We start from the raw sequence: 17,244 nt of genomic DNA on the forward strand, positions 1-17,244 counted from the left end.
CATTTTTAGAAAAGCCTTTGCTTATGTAATGCTAATGGTCCTTGACTCTCTTTAGGTAATGAAAGAAATATCACTGGAGTTGTTATATGTTGAAGTTGGAGAATCCCATTGACAGAGTACCCTGGTGGGCTACATGGGGTCACAAAGAGTCAGACACAAGAGTGCGTGGCTACACACGCACAGTACATGTAGCAGGGCAGCATGGATAGTAGGTATCTGAGAAAGATTCTTTCTTCTTCGCAGGCACTAATCCTATCTAGTAGGTTTTGGCTTTAAACAAAATTCTTTGTGCAAGTGTACTGGTCCTAACTCATTATTCTCTCTAAGTCCTACAAACCCTTCAGCAGAAATTAACTTTAGAGGGTCATAGCCCTTCTGATAATAAGTCTGGTTATCAAAAGCTTAGTCTATTTCTTTTTCATGAACAAAGGACTATGCATTGTGTGGTTGAAACAAGATAAGAAAACACAAATATTTGCATATGACCCTGAAATCACAAGTTTGAGGGCTAGTCATAAGAGAAGCTCACCCTCTTTGTTTTACAGGGTGACAATTCACTATTCAGGATGCTGCAAATTTTGCTTCTTCCTGCCTGGGTTCAGAGAGCCTATAACTGTGCATAAGTATTCTTTAAAACTTAACTTAGGATTTTGCCTTTTTATTTTATTTTTTGCTTCTTTTAATAGTAGTGTTATAGCTGAGACATAGAGTTACATCTTTTGACCCTAGAAATATTATCTTTTTACTTTATGATATAGATGATTTTGTTTTGTGAAGTGTCTAAATAAGAGACTCCCTGCTTTTATTGTTTTACTGATAGAATGTGAGCTCATATAATGTGAGTACAGGCATAGAAACATTCTCACTAGACTTTCCAATTTTCAACCAATAAAAATTGTTTTTTGCATCTTAAATTTTTTAATGTTTATTTTTATTCTAAAATTCACTGGTAATATAAGAAAAGCAAAGATTTTTGAAATATGCTTTACCTGGCTATGTTCAGTGCTAGAGTATTGTTCATGTACTATTTTTAATTGACGTATAGTTGATTTACATTGTTTCAGGTATATAGCAAAGTAATTCAGTTATATATACATAATTGAATATTATTCCTAGATATATATTATTTTTCAGATTCTTTTACATTGTAGGTCAACCAGAAAAGATAAATATGCAAAAATATATATGCTATACTCCCTCATTACAAAATGAAATATTAAAACATACAAAAGCTTGTCTTGAAATCTTAAAAGCTAGCCTTTTGTGTAATCTCCCTAAACTCCTCTCGTTTCCCCCCCTTCTTCATTGGCAGATTGAGATAGGTTGACTACGTGTGTGTGTGTGTGTGTGTGTGTGTTTAGATAATTGAATTTGGGCTTTTCCCAAACTTCTCTCTTTGTTAAAGGAAAGTCTATAGTCATTTCAGATTTGTTCTCATGTATTCTGCCTTCTCCAAGCCCTATCTATTGAGAAAGTATTTTTATCTTGTGATTTCAAAAGTATTCCTAGGTCTTAACCCTCTGCATGACTCTTGACAAGAAGTATAATTAGTAGAAATGACATCTCTTAAATGCACTGGGTCAATGAAAAAAGGGTATCTATTTAGAATTCATAATGAAGAGGAATATATTAGTGTAGGGAAGAGAGTGAAGGAGATTCTTTTAAAACTTTTGCTTAGGGACCTAGAATTTACTCTTATTCTATAGTCTCTGACTTAAATTTATGTATTCTGGCCAAATCCAGATGATTATTGAAGGCTTTCACTTTACTCTGATTTGTCTTCAGTAGTCAGTCCATGGGGTGGCACAGAGTCAGACACGACTGAAGCGACTTAGCAGCAGCAGCAGTCTTCTAAATGTAACACTTTCCTGATTGCAAGCAACTCTTTTTCCTGGTATATTAATTATCATAATTCAGAGTCCATTTCATTTTCTGACTAAAACCCGTGCCTTCAAGAAATTAAACTGTGTATTTTAGTTTTTTGTTTTAAAATGAGCATTCTAAGCCCAAAGATCCCAGTTTTTAATCAATATTACTTTTATCAGTTAGAATATTCATAATAATATGTACTATTTTAGTTCATATTTTAGATTTTGTATGCTAATATTTTTATATTTTAAATGCTGAAATTTGGCAACATGGCTGATTTTTTTAATCTTGGAAACCTACAGTACTGTACAAAAACAGGTGTGGTATAATATGCCTCAGTAGAAGAATGAAGCATTTGGTAAAGAAAATATTTGTGTTAATTGAAGATTATCATATATACATTATAAATTAACAAATGATTTAGCAAAGATTATAATACAATAAAATGCCTATAACCCTAAAAATGTGTAAAACAATCAAAGCTTCTTAATAGTGAGTCAGAATAATTACTATAAACATTTGCTACTATTATGCCATAGATATAGAGAAGTGCTGATTAAGAGAGCCCTGGTTATGTTGGATTCAGGGAGCCACGTGAGTACTGTCTGTATTCTATTATGTATGGAATTTAGAAAGAGGTGAAGAAAATGATAGAGGAACTTCATAGTATGCTAGGTTTTTTCTTTTCCATCTCAGCAATTAATTACAAGCTTGACTAAAATGGTCTTTATTGATTGTTTAAACTCATTTAGCTTATAACCTTTAAGAAACTGTAGAAAATGAATAAATATATACAAATTATATATCACTAGAAATTTTTATAATTCTCACTTAAAATGCACATAGAAAGTGAAAAGTGAAAGTGAAAGTGAAGTCGCTTAGTCGTGTCTGACTCTTTGCGACCCCATAGACTGTAGCCTACCAGGCTCCTCTGTCCATGGGATTTTCCAGGCAATAGTACTGGAGTGGATTGCTATTTCCTTCTCCAGGGGATCTTCCCAACCCAGGGCTTGAACCCAGGTCTCCTGCATTGTAGACAGACACTTGACCGTCTGAGCCACCACATAGGGAAAATGTATTTAGGGACTGTTTAAAGACTATAAAAATATGTATTTAATAGCATGTATACCTGTGGCGGATTCATTTTTATATTTGGCAAAACTAATGCAAATATGTTAAGTTTAAAAATAAAATAAAATTAAAAAAATAAATAAATAAAAAAAATAAAAAGCTGAAAAAAAAAGCTATTAAAACCTAGTTTGTAACAGATAATCCTTGCTGAGAATGTCTTTGAAGCTTTATGATCTTGAGTTTTTAATGTCTGATTGCATATTTAACACAAAACAAAAGCAAAACATTAAAAAACAATGGACTATTTTAAAGCTAATATAATCCATGATTAAAGTATATATTGAGAAGACTTAAAAAACTAGAAATGATTACATAAACTAATACCCTGAATAAGCAATAGCTAATATGCCTAGCCGTTGTTAACAGAGAAGGCAATGGCACCCCACTCCAGTACTCTTGCCTGGAAAATCCCATGGACAGGGGGCCTGGTGGGCTATAGTCCATGGGGTCGCTAAGAGTCAGACACGACTGCGCGACTTCACTTTCACTTTCGATTCTTATTGTACACTTAGTATGTGTCAGACACATTTAAAAATGTTTTATACTTATTAACTTATTGAATTCAGTTACTTAACGAATACTTACTGTGTACCTCCTCAGTGATGTGTCTATATAACCGAATAATAAACAGAAAAAAACCTTTGCCCTCAGGGAATTTACATTCCAGTGGGAGAAGACCCACGATAATCAATATTAATGAGCTAAACATAGTGTGTTTTATGGTAGTAAATTTTATGATGAGAAAAAGGAGTAAAGAAAGGAAGGGTATGTGAGTGAATGTGGGGATCCAGTGGTTAAGATTCCAGGCTTCCTATGCAGGGGATGTGGGTTTGATCCCTGGTCAGGGAACTGAGATATCCCATATGCCCCTTGGTGTGTGGGGTTGGGAGGGAAGAGACCTGAAGTAGGTTTTAAAGACATCTGGATATCTGGAAAAAGAAAGGCCCAGAAAGAAGGAATACGTGCCAAGGCACATTCATTCCTGGTGCAGCAGAGAAGCCCATGCAGCAGGATCTAGTGAGTTAGGAGGAGAGTAGCAGGAGAAGTGGAGAAGGCAATGGCACCCCACTCCAGTACTCCTGCCTGGAAAATCCCATGGACGGAGGAGCCTGGTGGGCTGCAGGCCATGGGGTCGCTAAGAGTCGGACACGACTGAGTGACTTCACTTTCACTTTTCACTTTCATGCATTGGAGAAGGCAATGGCAACCCACTCCAGTGTTCTTGCCTGGAGAATCCAGGGACGGGGGAGCCTGGTGGGCTGCCATCTATGGGGTCGCACAGAGTCAGATACGACTGAAATGACTTAACAGCAGCAGCAGGAGAAGATGAGGTCAAGGAGATAATGAGGGATCTGATCATGTAGACCTAGGCTTTTATTCTAAGGAAGATGCAAAGCCAACGAAGATTTTGAGTAGAAAAGTGACACCATATGACTTATATTCTAATGGGATTCTTTGAACTGCTGTGTTGAGAATAGACTGTGCTGGGAAGGACTGGAAGAGATCAATTGAGAAGCTGTTGGAATGGTCAAAGCAGAGACTACGGTTCTTGGAGCAGGGTTGTGTACTGATAGAGTGTAGTGAGAAGTGGTTGGATTTTGTTTGTGTTTGGAAGGAAGAGTCAATAGGTAGAGGAAGAGAAGAATTAATTATGACTCAAAGCTTTTGCCCTGAATGATGGAAAGAGGAAATTCATGATGGATATGTGAAGACTGTGGGAAGAATAGGTTTGGAAGGGGAAAGTCAGAAATTCAGTTTTGGACATTTTGAGTTTGAGATGCTTGTTAGGTAGTGGAGCTGAATCTGCTCTACAACTCTTGGAGGTGGTTACTATTATTGTCCCTTTTGTGCAGTATGGAAAGGTTAATTTCTGTTTATTTACTCAGGAAGTAACAGAGGCAGGATTCAAACACAGACATTCTGGCGCCACAGCACCTGAGTTTAGACACTGAGGGGTCTATATCTAAGGAATTTATAAATGATTATGATCGTATTGGAGAAGGAAATGGCAACCCACTCCAGTGTTCTTGCCTGGAGAATCCCAGGGACAGGGGAGCCTGGTGGGCTGCCGTCTCTGGGGTTGCACAGAGTGGGACACGACTGAAGCTACTTAGCAGCAGCATGATTGTATTGAGTTATATAGAATTATAACATGGTAAAGTCCAACCAATCACAAGATCTAAGATACCTGGCAGCTTAGACTAAAATGGCTCTTTTAAAAAGACCATTTACAAAAATTTAAGTCGTTTGCACCATGTCCATGCCCATTTCTATCTCTATGTCTATCTCTGTCCTACTTTACCTTTCTCCTAGAGATCATCTGCTTCTCCATACTTGCCTGGCTGGAGTGGGAGAGTTTTCCATACTACAAGCTCTATGTAGCTGTGGAAGTGATTGCTATTTTGATCACTACAAACTTCTGGTGCTCTTTTATTTAGGCATTTTAGTCTCAATCTCTCTAGTGTCTTAGGTTCAAAGAAGCTCTTGTGGTTTCTGATTACTTCCTGAATGGTGAACCAAAGTCCTAGTTTCCTAGGAACCCATAACTTCTGGTATTGTTCTGGGTTAGTACATCTTTATAGTCCCATTTGGTTCAGTGTACTTGTAATTGACTTACCACGTGGCAGCTGGTTAGGTGTCCTTTCGTCAATCACTTTACACATACAAGCCCAGCCCAGATAACTTGTGTTGCATTGTAAAGCATATAATTTAGCAAAACAAATTCTTACAGTTTAAATATGCATTTTCTGTATTAATAGCATTAATGTGGATTCCTTTATATAGTTCATCCAAACAATTATATACTTAAATTTATTTTTTAAAGAATTAGGACTTGAGCTAAGTTTCCTACTAGCTCATAGAAAATGTTTTATATCTTGGCATGCCATCTCAAGAAATATATGTTTGTAAATGAATAGCTGACATACCATTAACTATTCAGCAACACATTCAGCAAATCAATACAAAAGTAGTGCGCAGTCAATTGTATGATTCATTTGTCACTTGGCGGTTGGTCTCATCAGAGTAAGCACAGTATTATAAAAAGCTAAAATTTCCCCTTCCTTTATTATATGCTCTGTTACAGCATGATTAAACCAAAGTGTTAAAGTCTGAACTCATTATATTTTGTACTTACAAATAATAATACATGTGGCTGGAAGCATTCAGTGAAACAATATAATTTGTTGAGGGAATTTAATCTTAGAGTACATTGCAACAATATATAACTTAGAGTTAAGAAGCTTGATTAACTCTTAAAAATGTGGAGGATATAGAAATTAAGCAGTTTTAGGAATAGAAAATGATTTTCGGGTTTTTACCTATGTAAACTTTAGTAAGAATTTTAATGTGTTATAAGTTTTCTCTAGAAAATAGGAGTGAGGGCACCCCTCTTCTCTGAACTATGCTTTTCAGAATATTCGTCCCCAACACTTCCTCATTCTTCATTAGCCTTGTTTATGACTCTAAAGAAACATACAGAACTACTATTCACTTAAAGACCCAGCAGGCTCGTTTGTGTTCTGATAGTTCGAAAGCATGTCACATACAAATGTTCATAAACACATAATCAATTTTATCCTTCTGTTTATTTCATTGTTTAAATAATTCTCATGTATTACTTATTCCCACAATATGGTCTTACTGCTTCTGCTAATGACTGGACCTAGGAGAGGACAGACACATCCAGGAAGGATATATTTTGTAAGGTAGAAATAGCATTGTGCTGAACTTGAAGGATGCAGGTCTTGGTTGATGGGGTGCTTACAGGAGTGAAGCTCCAATAGAGATGGGTCACTGAAGGTTACTTACTCCACAGTTTTGACTAAGAGCTCTCAGGCTCTTATAGTATTAAGCAGTTTGCTTTATCAGCACTGCTGGCTTATAGTTTAGTATCAGGAATATTTATTATTTTAAATATTTCATCAAGATTTATCTGTTATTTGAAACTGCATAAATTTCAGCTGACAGAAGAAGAAAAGGTCTCAAATTTAGTGACAGATAATAATTTACAATTTGGGTATTCTTGCTTAAGTCAGATAGACTGAAGCCAAGTGGAACTATTTAGATCATTTACTAAACAATAGCAACGTATATTTTCTGGGCAGGCTTCCTTGAGTTTAGATTGCTGCAGTGTCTACCTGGAACAGCTTTGGAAAATGCAACTTAGAAAATGAGAGAGGCCTGATAAACCACGGGGAGGACATTGTTTTTGTCCTCTCGTTCCACAGTTTACTCCCAGGTGCAATTTAAGGTGCTGGCTTTGATATGGTCTGCTTTCTTGGCCTGTTATCTTTTTCCAAATGCTACCTCTTGAAGCTTATTCAGCTGAGACTGAAATGAGTTGAGACTTTTGCTGACAGTCTCTAAGCCATATTTGCTGATGCACTGGGTGCAGCCGTGCATGGGGTGCATGATCATCTTTACCGCAAATATTGGGCCCAGGTAGAAGATGCAAGTCTTGTATTTGAACCTCAGTGTGGTGACAATGTACCACTCTAATGGCAGAAAGCAAAGAGAAGCTAAAGAGCCTCTTGATGAGGGCGAAGGAGGAAGGTGAAAGAGCTAGTTTAAAACTAAATATTAAAAAAACTAAAATCATGTCATTTGGCCCCATTACTTCATGGCAAATAGAGAGGGAAAAGGTGGAAGTAGTGACAGATTTCCTCTTTTGGGGCTCTAAAATCACTGCAGATGGTGACTGCAACCATAAAATTAGAAGACGTTTGCTTCTTCACAAGAAAGCTATGGCAAACCTAGTTAGTGTGTTGAAAAGCAGAGACATTACTCTGCTGGCAAAAGTCTGCATAGTCAAGGCTATAGTCTTCCCAGTGGTCATGTATGGTTGTGAGAGCTGGACCATCAAGAAGGTGGAGCGCTGAAGAATTGATGCCTTTGAACTATGGTGCTGGAGAAGACTCCTGAGAGTCCCTTGGATGGCAAGGAGATCAAACCAGTCAATCTTAAGGGAAATCAACCCTGAATACTTGTTGGAAAGACTGATGCTGAAGTTGAAATTCCAGTATTTTGGTTATCTGATGCAAACACCTGACTCATGGGAAAAGTCCCTGAGGCTGGGAAAGATTGAGGGCAGAAGGACAAGAGGGTGTCAGATGATGAGATGGCTGGATGGCATCACTGAAACAATGGACATGAACCTGGGCAAACTTTGGGAGGTGGTGAGGGGCCTGCTGTGCTGCAGTCCATGGGGTTGAAAGAGTCGGACATGACTGGGTGACTGAACAACAACATGGTGAACACACTGCATATTTCCCAAAGCAGGCAAGCACACTCATATGAAGAGGAAGGAAACGTTTTTTTTTCTGGCTTCATTACTTGAATTATACTCCATTTAATTCTTGTGCTGATTTACCTGATAGTTATTAGAGCAACTTCTATTTATTTCATAAAATAAACCTGCATCATTTTGTGGCTGGAGTCACTTCTGTTACATATAATAACTGTCACCTTTGGGAGTCAGAATCAGACTCAGCAACATTTAAGCACATTACCTGTGATGGGGACATGCTAAGGAATATTTTCATTTATCCATGCATTGATGAATATTAAATTTTATTGAAATAATAAATTCATGTGGTTAAAAAAGTCTAGCAATACAGAAGAATTTATAGTAAAAGCTGCAATATCTTAGAGATAACAGCAGTAACTAACAGAAAAATCAAAACAGAAACTGTTAAAAGTTGGTCACCTCTGTGGGTAAGGAGGGCTTCCTTGATGGCTCAGCAGTGAAGAATCCACCTGCAGTGCAGGAGATGCAGGGGACGTGGGTTCAATCTCCTGGAGAAAGACATGGCAACCCACTCCAGTATTCTTGCTGAAAAATTCCACAGACTAACCCAGTGGGCTACAGTCCACAGAGTTTGAAAGAGTGGCACATGACTGAGCGGGCGAGTGAGGGAGGGGGTAGGGAAGTATGTGGCTGGATGTTGTAGCTATATATATACACACACCACTATATCTTGATTTATTTAAATTTTTTTTTTAAACAGCTCAGCTTTTTATTGAATGTGTTACTAAAGAGGTTTAGTCAAAAAGACCAAAGCCCATGTCATCATCAGACTCTTCAGATTCTTCTTTCTTTGCTTCTACTTTCTTTTCCTCAGCTGGAGCAGCAGCAGTGGGTGGAGCAGGACCTCCTGCTGGTGCTGCACCGGCCGCTGGGGCAGGTCCACCAGCCCCCACATTGTAGATGAGGCTCCTGATGTTGACATTGGCCAAAGCCTTTGCAAACAAACCTGGCCAGAAAGGCTCAACATTTACACCGGCTGCTTTAATGAGGGCATTGATCTTATCCTCCGTGACCGTCACCTCATCGTAGTGCAGAATGAGGGCAGAGTAGATACAAGTGAGCTCGGAGACGGAGACCATGATGCCAGCGAGTGCTAGGTGGGGGCTGCCGGGCGCGGTGCTAGTCGCCTGATGAAGTGAGGGTCTCACCCCAAAACGTCCTTAGCTTCCTCGGAAGAACCGAGCACCTTAGCAGCAGCGGAGGAAAGAGATTTATTTAATTTTTAAATATTAATTTCCTTCTTGATGCTAGATTAGGACTGAATTTGTTTGTATCACTGTTTATGTTCTCATTCCCATTTTGTTGTTGTGTATTGTTCAGTTGCTCAGTCGTGTCTGACTCTTTGCGACTCCATGGACTGCAGCATGCCAGGCTTCCCTGTCCTTTACTATCTCCTGGAGTTTGCTCAAACTCATGTCCATCTACATTTAATTATATCAGTACATTCTGCCCTGTCTATGCCATTGTCCATAAGGGACTTGAGTTTCCATGGTTGTTGGTAACCCAGGGGTCCCAGAACCAACACCCTGTGGATACTGAGGGACAACTGCCGTCTGTTTCCATAGAGTACTGTTTTTTTTTTTTTTTTTAAGATTACCTTTGGTACTTGAAAAACATAATTAAATCTTCATTTTTTATTCTATTAACCATGGATAGTACTCTTAACTACCCACTTTGTAAAATAAACATGTTATAACTATTAATTCTTTCTTCCTTTTTATCCTAATTCTCAATCTTCCAAGTCAATAAACAACAATTCCATTTATATTTACTGCAGAGCTGTATGTAGTGTGTTGGTGTGACACTTCTTCTCCATGGATCTAATGTTAGGATTTCTCTGTCACTCAGTGAAGAATGTTCTAGCTTCAAATTGCAAGGGGTTCTTTATTTAAAATTCCACCAATAGGCTTTATCATATTCTTTCAGATTTCTCAATCTATGCAGTCTCCCTGACTTCTGTCCCTCTTGGGGACCTTTGTCCTGGGACACTGCATTCCCTGGCTCCAGGGCCTTTTCAAAGCTATTCTTCTGAGATTTACTCTCTTCTGAACAGCGATTTCTGTTTCTTGGATCTTATGTGTTTTTTTCCTAACATACCTTCAGGTTAACTTCCTAAACAAGGATGTGTGGGAGGAAAACATCTTGTAAACCAGAACTATCTTGATTGTACATTTACACTTAATTAATCCATTCATTTAGCTGGAAATAGAATCCTTGGTTGAAAATCATTTGCTTTCAGAACTTTGAAGGCATTGCTTTAGTGTTTTCTAGCACTTAGCTTTGTGGATGAAAAAAATCTGATGTCAGACTAATTTTGTTCATTGGTTACCAGTTTTTTTTTTTTAATTTCATTTATTTTTTGGCTGGGTCTTCATTGTTGTGTGGGCTTTTCTCCAGTTGCAGAGAGTGGGGGCTGCTCTCTAGTTGCGATGTGCAGGCTTCTCATTGTGATGGCTTTTCTTGTGGAGCACAGGCAGGGCATGTGGGCTTTGGTAAGTGAGGCGTGTGGGCTCAGAAGTTGCAGGTCCCCCGCTCCAGAGCACAGGCTCAGTAGTTGTGGTGCGTGTGCGTAGCTGCTCTGTGGCATGTGGAATCTTCCCAGATCAGAGATGGAACCCCTGTCTCCTGCATTGGTAGGCAGATTCTTTACCATTGAGCCACCAAGGACATCCCTGATATCTATTTTTTTTTCCTCCTCTCTGGTGTCTTTCAGGCTCTTTCCTTTATTCTTTGGGTTTCAAACAATTTACATATATATATGTATTTACTTCTAACGTGAAAATATTTTCTTATATTATTTCTTTGATAATCTTCTCTCTTCTATGCACTCTCTCCCAGTTTTTCCAAAATTCATTAGTGGATATTGAATATTCTGGATTTATCCTCTTTGTTTCTTTATTCCATATTTTCGGTTTCTTTGTCCTATTGTTCTGTGTCCTGGGATATTTACCTGGTTTTATCTTCTAATATTTCTCTTGAATTACATTATTCATCTAAAGCACTTTCTTGTTTACTTTAAAAAAATGATATTGTCTTCTTGTCTATATTTTCTAGAATCTCTTGTCTATATTTTCTAGAATCTCTGAGCATAATATTTTGAGGTTTTAAAAAATTCTCTTAGATCCCCTTGGTTTAGCATTGCTTTTTGTGGGGTCATTTCCCCCCTGCTAGTTCATTTTTATCTTTCTTTTTAATATTATAGGCTTTACTCAAATATCTGGGGATTTTGGTGGACTGTTTATATGGAAGAATGAAACTGGGGCTCTGGGTATGTGAGGTGGTTTACCGACTGGCATCCTCTGCTTTTTGGTTCATGGTTGGGGTACCAGCCATTAAGCTTGGGAATCCCTAATAACCAGGCCAAGGAACACTTTAATCAACACTCGAACACTTATGGCAACCCACTCCAGCATTCTTGCCTGGAAAATCCTATGGACAGAGGAGCCTGTGGGCTACAGTCCCTGGGATCACAAAGAGTTGGGCACGACTGAGTGACTGAGCATACTAACACTTAGACTTGCTGCTTTACTTTTTCCTAATATGATCAGAGACGATAGCTCAGATTTGGGGCTAGATTACCTGCCTGGCCTCAGATAGTCTTACTTCCTGGAATTGGGGAGAGGCTTGTATAACTATTGACTCTTCTATAAACCAAGGATCAGTAAATGCTTTCTGTAAAGGTGTGATAGTAATATTTAGAATTTGTGGGTCACATACAGTTTCTATCACATAGGTTTTTTTTTTTTTTTTTTTTTTAAACAATGCTTTAAAATGTAAAATCCATCTTTAGATAACTGGCTGAACAAAAACAAGTGGTGGGCAGCAGTTTGCCATACTCTTGCAAAACAGACCTGCAGTTAGTCCCTGTTTTCAGCCCTGTGTTTCACTCTCAACTTCTGAGTCTCAGTCTTATGTGGGATTGGGATTTTATAAAGCAGCTCCCCTGAGTTCTGCCCTGAAGCCTGAACTTCAGCCTTTCTTCGCTTGTATTCTGGGCTGTTTCTTTCTTCTCTGATTTCTTGGTCACTAGACTTACATCTGCTTGCTTTCTTCCAAGAGTCTGTTGAAAATTCATGTCCACTATGGCTCCCTCACTGTTGTTTTTTGTTATTATCGTAGATGCTTTTGGTTCCTATAGGTTCTCATCGCTTCCAAATTCCCAGTACCATCGGTTGCCAGCATCTGCATCTCTGAGTGTGAGGGTTCTGTCTCACTGTAGGAGCTTACTCTGGGTGCCTTTGGGAAGAGCCAGGGAATGTCTCCTCTCACCAGCCCTCACCATTAGCTAACAGGAGTTGATAAATAAATACCCCAGCTTCCTTGCTCCTCTGTTGAAGTATCCCTGAGGTACATGTTGTCCTGTTGCTGCTGCTGCTAAGTCGCTTCAGTCATGTCCAACTCTGTGCGACCCCATAGACAGCAGCCCATCAGGCTCCCCTGTCCCTGAGATTCTCCAGGCAAGAACACTGGAGTGGGTTGCCATTTCCTTCTCCAATGCATGAAAGTGAAAAGTGAAAGTGAAGTCGCTCAGTCGTGTCTGACCCTCAGTGACCCCATAGGCTGCAGCCTTCCAGGCTCCTCTGTCCATGGGATTTTCCAGGCAAGAGTACTGGAATGGGGTGCCATTGCCTTCTCCAAGGAAGGACACTAGGGAAAGTGAAAAATGAGATAGGTCTATGTCTGGCCTAGTTAGAATTGAGAGGGTGAGCTGATAGGTTGTTGGGAAGAACTCTGCTTTATCTTCTATTTGTCCTGTCACTATTTCTGATGATTTGTGCCCTTCAGAAGAGTTGGTGAGGAATTGTGTAAAACTAACATTGAAGGTTAAACTTTGGATTTATTTTGAAAAATGCATTTTTTTTTTTTGGTACCTGTCCTTAAAGGGGTTTTAATGAGAATAATTACACAGAAAATATATCCTTCATTGATAATAAAATCTTGTGCTTAAGTGAATGACTCTTAGAGCTTTCAAACTGTACATTAGAATTTCTATTTAAATTGATTGACTGCTGTAGCCACAACAGTTGTTTTGCTGACTTCCCTGTGAAGACTTCCTGTATAGAGAAAAAGTGCAAAACAGAATTCACTGCATTCCTACGATGTCAATTTCTTAGGCACCGATCCATAAATTAGCATTATTAGCGGGGAAGGACACCTTGTGTCTAGCTACATGTATTTAACTATATGCTGAAAAGACTGTGTTCATTCCTGCAACTGTAAGGTAGCTGTAGCCACACATTAATAAGTTATGAGCTACTATTTCAGAGAAATTGCTCTACCAATAATAAGTAGTCTATGTTCTATTTTTCTTCTCCCTTGGATATCTGTATAGAGTACAATTATTCAGAAAACAATCTCAGAGAAATGGGAAAGCTTAAATTATAACCTGCCTTTGCCCCTGCATCCTCACCCTTATTAAAAAGCATTTAGAATTATTCTAGCATATTAGTTGGTCTTTCAGACCCTAAATCTTAAGCTCTTTTTTTTTTAAATTTCATAATCCTTTCAAGGTCACCTCCCACTGTCTTTTCTGTTAGCAACTGCTGTAAGTGGTATCATACTCTTAAATTTTCTACATTTTACATTTACTCTAAAGGTTCTTTTGCCAGCCAACATCATGGAAGCAGTTTACTCTATAGGAATTCTACTGTCTTCTTAGGATTTTAGAATGAACAATTCTCCAAAAACTCTCAGGTATGCTGAGAACTCCTTCTAATCTCACCCATTCTTTGTTGTTGTTGAATTAGTGGGCTATTTTAATTCTCTAGATTAGTCTCCTCTTGTCTGTAGTTGAAGTAACAGAGCCATCTCCCTTTAGCATAAGCAGGAAGGGAGAAGATATCAACAGCACACAGGACCATCTGTACATGATTGACCGTAACCGAGAGGATATGTGGACTGGCCACGAATTAATTTTGGAATCTTGGTACCATGTTGGTAGCATGAGTGCATTATCCATCTCCTGGTCCAGGAAGGATAACCAGCAGCAGTCAGGGATCACAGAAGTAGCTTGAAGGACAGGGTTCTATTTGAGAGCCATCCAAGAGAAGCAGCCATGCTCCTGACTCACCAGACTTGGCCGCCAAACTCAGTAGGTTAACAATAGACAAGGAAATGTGGAGAATACAAGTTAGAGGAGAAGCCTACTTCCTCCTGGACCGCCCTCCAAACCCCTGTCCTTCTCCCCACTTTCTACTCTATTCTTAGAAGGAGAAATGAAAAATAATCAGCCCATGGGTGTGATTGGTTCTTGCTTCCCTCCCTGCCAAGCCTGGAAATGAAGTAGTGTCATTCCTACCTGGGAGATGGCCCCACCCTGCCCTCTGGTTCTTCCTGATCGTCTATCGAAGTGGGGAAGGGGCAGCAGACCAGCACACTTGTCATCATTCTCTTTTCCTTCCACACCCACATCCAGCTGATGGTCACTCATTCTTTTAAACTAATATATTAATATCATTGCTTATAACCTGCTGCTGCTGCTGGTGCTAAGTCGCTTCAGTCGTGTCCGACTCGGTACGACCCCAGAGATGGCAGCCCACCAGGCTCCGCTGTCCCTGGGATTCTCCAGGCAAGAACACTGCAGTGGGTTGCCCTTTCCTTCTCCAATCCATGAAAGTGAAAAGTGAAAGTGAAGTCACTCAGTCGTGTCCGACTCCTAGCAACCCCATGGACTGCAGCCCACCAGGCTCCTCCGTCCATGGGATTTTCCAGGCAAGAGTACTGGAGTAGGGTGCCATTGCCTACAGTAATATAATTAGAATACCTGTGCTTTGTTACTTTCAGATATTTCTGCTTAGCAAATTACATGAATGGTCCTAATTCCAGGACAAGGGAGTTCATCTTCTGGGGAAATTCTGATGTTATTATATATGGGGTAGAGCACATTTTCTTTCCACATCTAGCTTTGGAAAAAAGTGTTAGAGATGATAAAAATATTGACCTTTTGGCAGGATGGTTTATTTTCATGCTGATACTGGAACTTTGGGATAGTGCTATTTTGCATGGCTATTTAAAATTACAGTAAGAAAGTAAAAACATATTCTGCTTTAAGCATAACTGGAATTGACATTAATGAAAATAGACCCAGTCTCAGACCTTCGAAAAATAAAAGCATTTTTATTGCTAATTTGGTTCTATCAAGATGACTTCTGAATCTGATAGAAGAACTTTAGTTGTTACAAGTAGACTTGAAATGACAATCATGTGTATTTTTATCATAATATAACAGTACAGAGATCAAATTGCCAACATCTGATGGATCATTGAAAAAGCAAGAGAGTTCCAGAAAAACATGTATTTCTGCTTTATTGACTCTGTCAAAGCCTTTGACTGTGTGGATCACAAAAAACTGTGGAAAATTCTGAAGGAGATGGGAATACCAGACCACCTGACCTGCCTCTTGAGAAACCTGTATGCAGGTCAGGAAGCAACAGTTAGAACTGGACATGGAACCACAGACTGGTTCCAAATAGGAAAAGGAGTACGTCAAGGCTGTTATATTGTCACCCTGCTTATTTAACTTATATGCAGAGTACATCATGAGAAACGCTGGGCTGGAAGAGGCACAAGCTGGAATCAAGATTGCTGGGAGAAATATCAATAACTTCAGATATGCAGATGACAACACCCTTATGGCAGAAAGTGAAGAAGAACTAAAGAGCCTCTTAATGAAAGTGAGAAAGGAGAGTGAAAAAGTTGGCTTAAATCTCAACATTCAGAAAACGAAGATCATGGCATCTGGTCCCATCACTTCATGGTAGATAGATGGGGAAACAGTGGAAATAGTGGCTGAATTTATGTTTTTGGGCTCCAAAATCACAGCAGATTGTGATTGCAGCCATGAAATTATAAGACACTTACTCCTTGGAAGGAAAGTTATGACCAACCTAGACAGCATATTAAAAAGCAGAAACATTACTTTGCCAACAAAGGTCCGTCTAGTCAAGGCTATGGTTTTCCCAGTAGTCATGTACAGATGTGAGAGTTGGACTATAAAGAAAGCTGAGTGCCGAAGAATTGATGCTTTTGAACTGTGGTGTTGGAGAAGACTCTTGAGAGTCCCTTGGACAGCAAGGAGATCCAACCAGTCCATCCTAAAGGAGATCAGTTCTGGGTATTCATTGGAAGGACTGATGTTGAAGCGGAGGCTCCAATACTTTGGCCACCTGATGCAAAGAGCTGACTCATTGGAAAAGACCCTGATTCTGGGAAGGATTGAGGGCAGGAGGAGAGGGGGTGACAGAGGATGAGATGGTTGGATGGTATCATTGACTCGATGGACATGGGTTTGGGTGGACACTGGGCGTTGGTGATGGACAGGGAGGCCTGGTGTGCTGCGGTTCATGGGGTTTCAAAGAGTCAGACATGACTGAGCTACTGAACTGAACTGAACTATGATAAACTTCTGCCCCTTCTAATTTTCTATGAATTGGGACTCTAATTATCAGGCACTGAGTCTCAGTAACTTCTGGTGCTGTGGCATTCTATTTTCTCCCAGTCTCACAGGCTTCAAACACTGATTTTAAAAGTGCCTCATTACTGCATAATGTTCCTAGTTCATTGTCATGAACAGAGAGCTGGAAGTAGAATGTTTTAAGGTAGTTATTTGAAGACAGTAAAGCTTTTTTCTTTTCCAGTTTTTTTACATTTGAATAATTCCTTAGTATGAAAAATAACACCTTCAATATTTTTTTGGAAGCCAAATTTTAATTGCATGAAATTTCAAAAGTTTGTGTCTCAAATGTTACTTTACTACCTATAAAGCTCTATCTATATCAGGTAGGAAAAGCACCTCATACTTTTCCAGTGCCAGGCACTTCAGATATACTTCAGATACACTTCAGATACAATTAATTCTCATAATTGTTTCTGGAGGTAGGAATTATTACCCACATTTTATAGAGGAGGAAACCGAGAGTCAAAGAGGTAAAATGATT

At 39.1% G+C, this 17,244-nt stretch overlaps 2 protein-coding genes across 4 annotated transcripts in view; one reads left to right on the forward strand and one right to left on the reverse strand.

The window, feature by feature from the left end:
- Positions 1-17,244, forward strand: part of SLC44A5 (solute carrier family 44 member 5) — a 423,585-nt gene that overhangs the window by 32,937 nt on the left and 373,404 nt on the right. The window lies entirely within an intron of this gene.
- On the reverse strand, positions 9,004-9,402 carry LOC102407878 (60S acidic ribosomal protein P1-like). The gene has a single exon (XM_044944840.2). It carries the CDS (start codon positions 9,385-9,387, stop codon positions 9,043-9,045), a length of 345 nt encoding a protein of 114 aa, XP_044800775.1. The 5' UTR covers positions 9,388-9,402; the 3' UTR covers positions 9,004-9,042.

This window comes from Bubalus bubalis, chromosome 6 (genome assembly GCF_019923935.1).
Source record: "Bubalus bubalis isolate 160015118507 breed Murrah chromosome 6, NDDB_SH_1, whole genome shotgun sequence".
Lineage (NCBI taxonomy): Eukaryota > Metazoa > Chordata > Mammalia > Artiodactyla > Bovidae > Bubalus > Bubalus bubalis.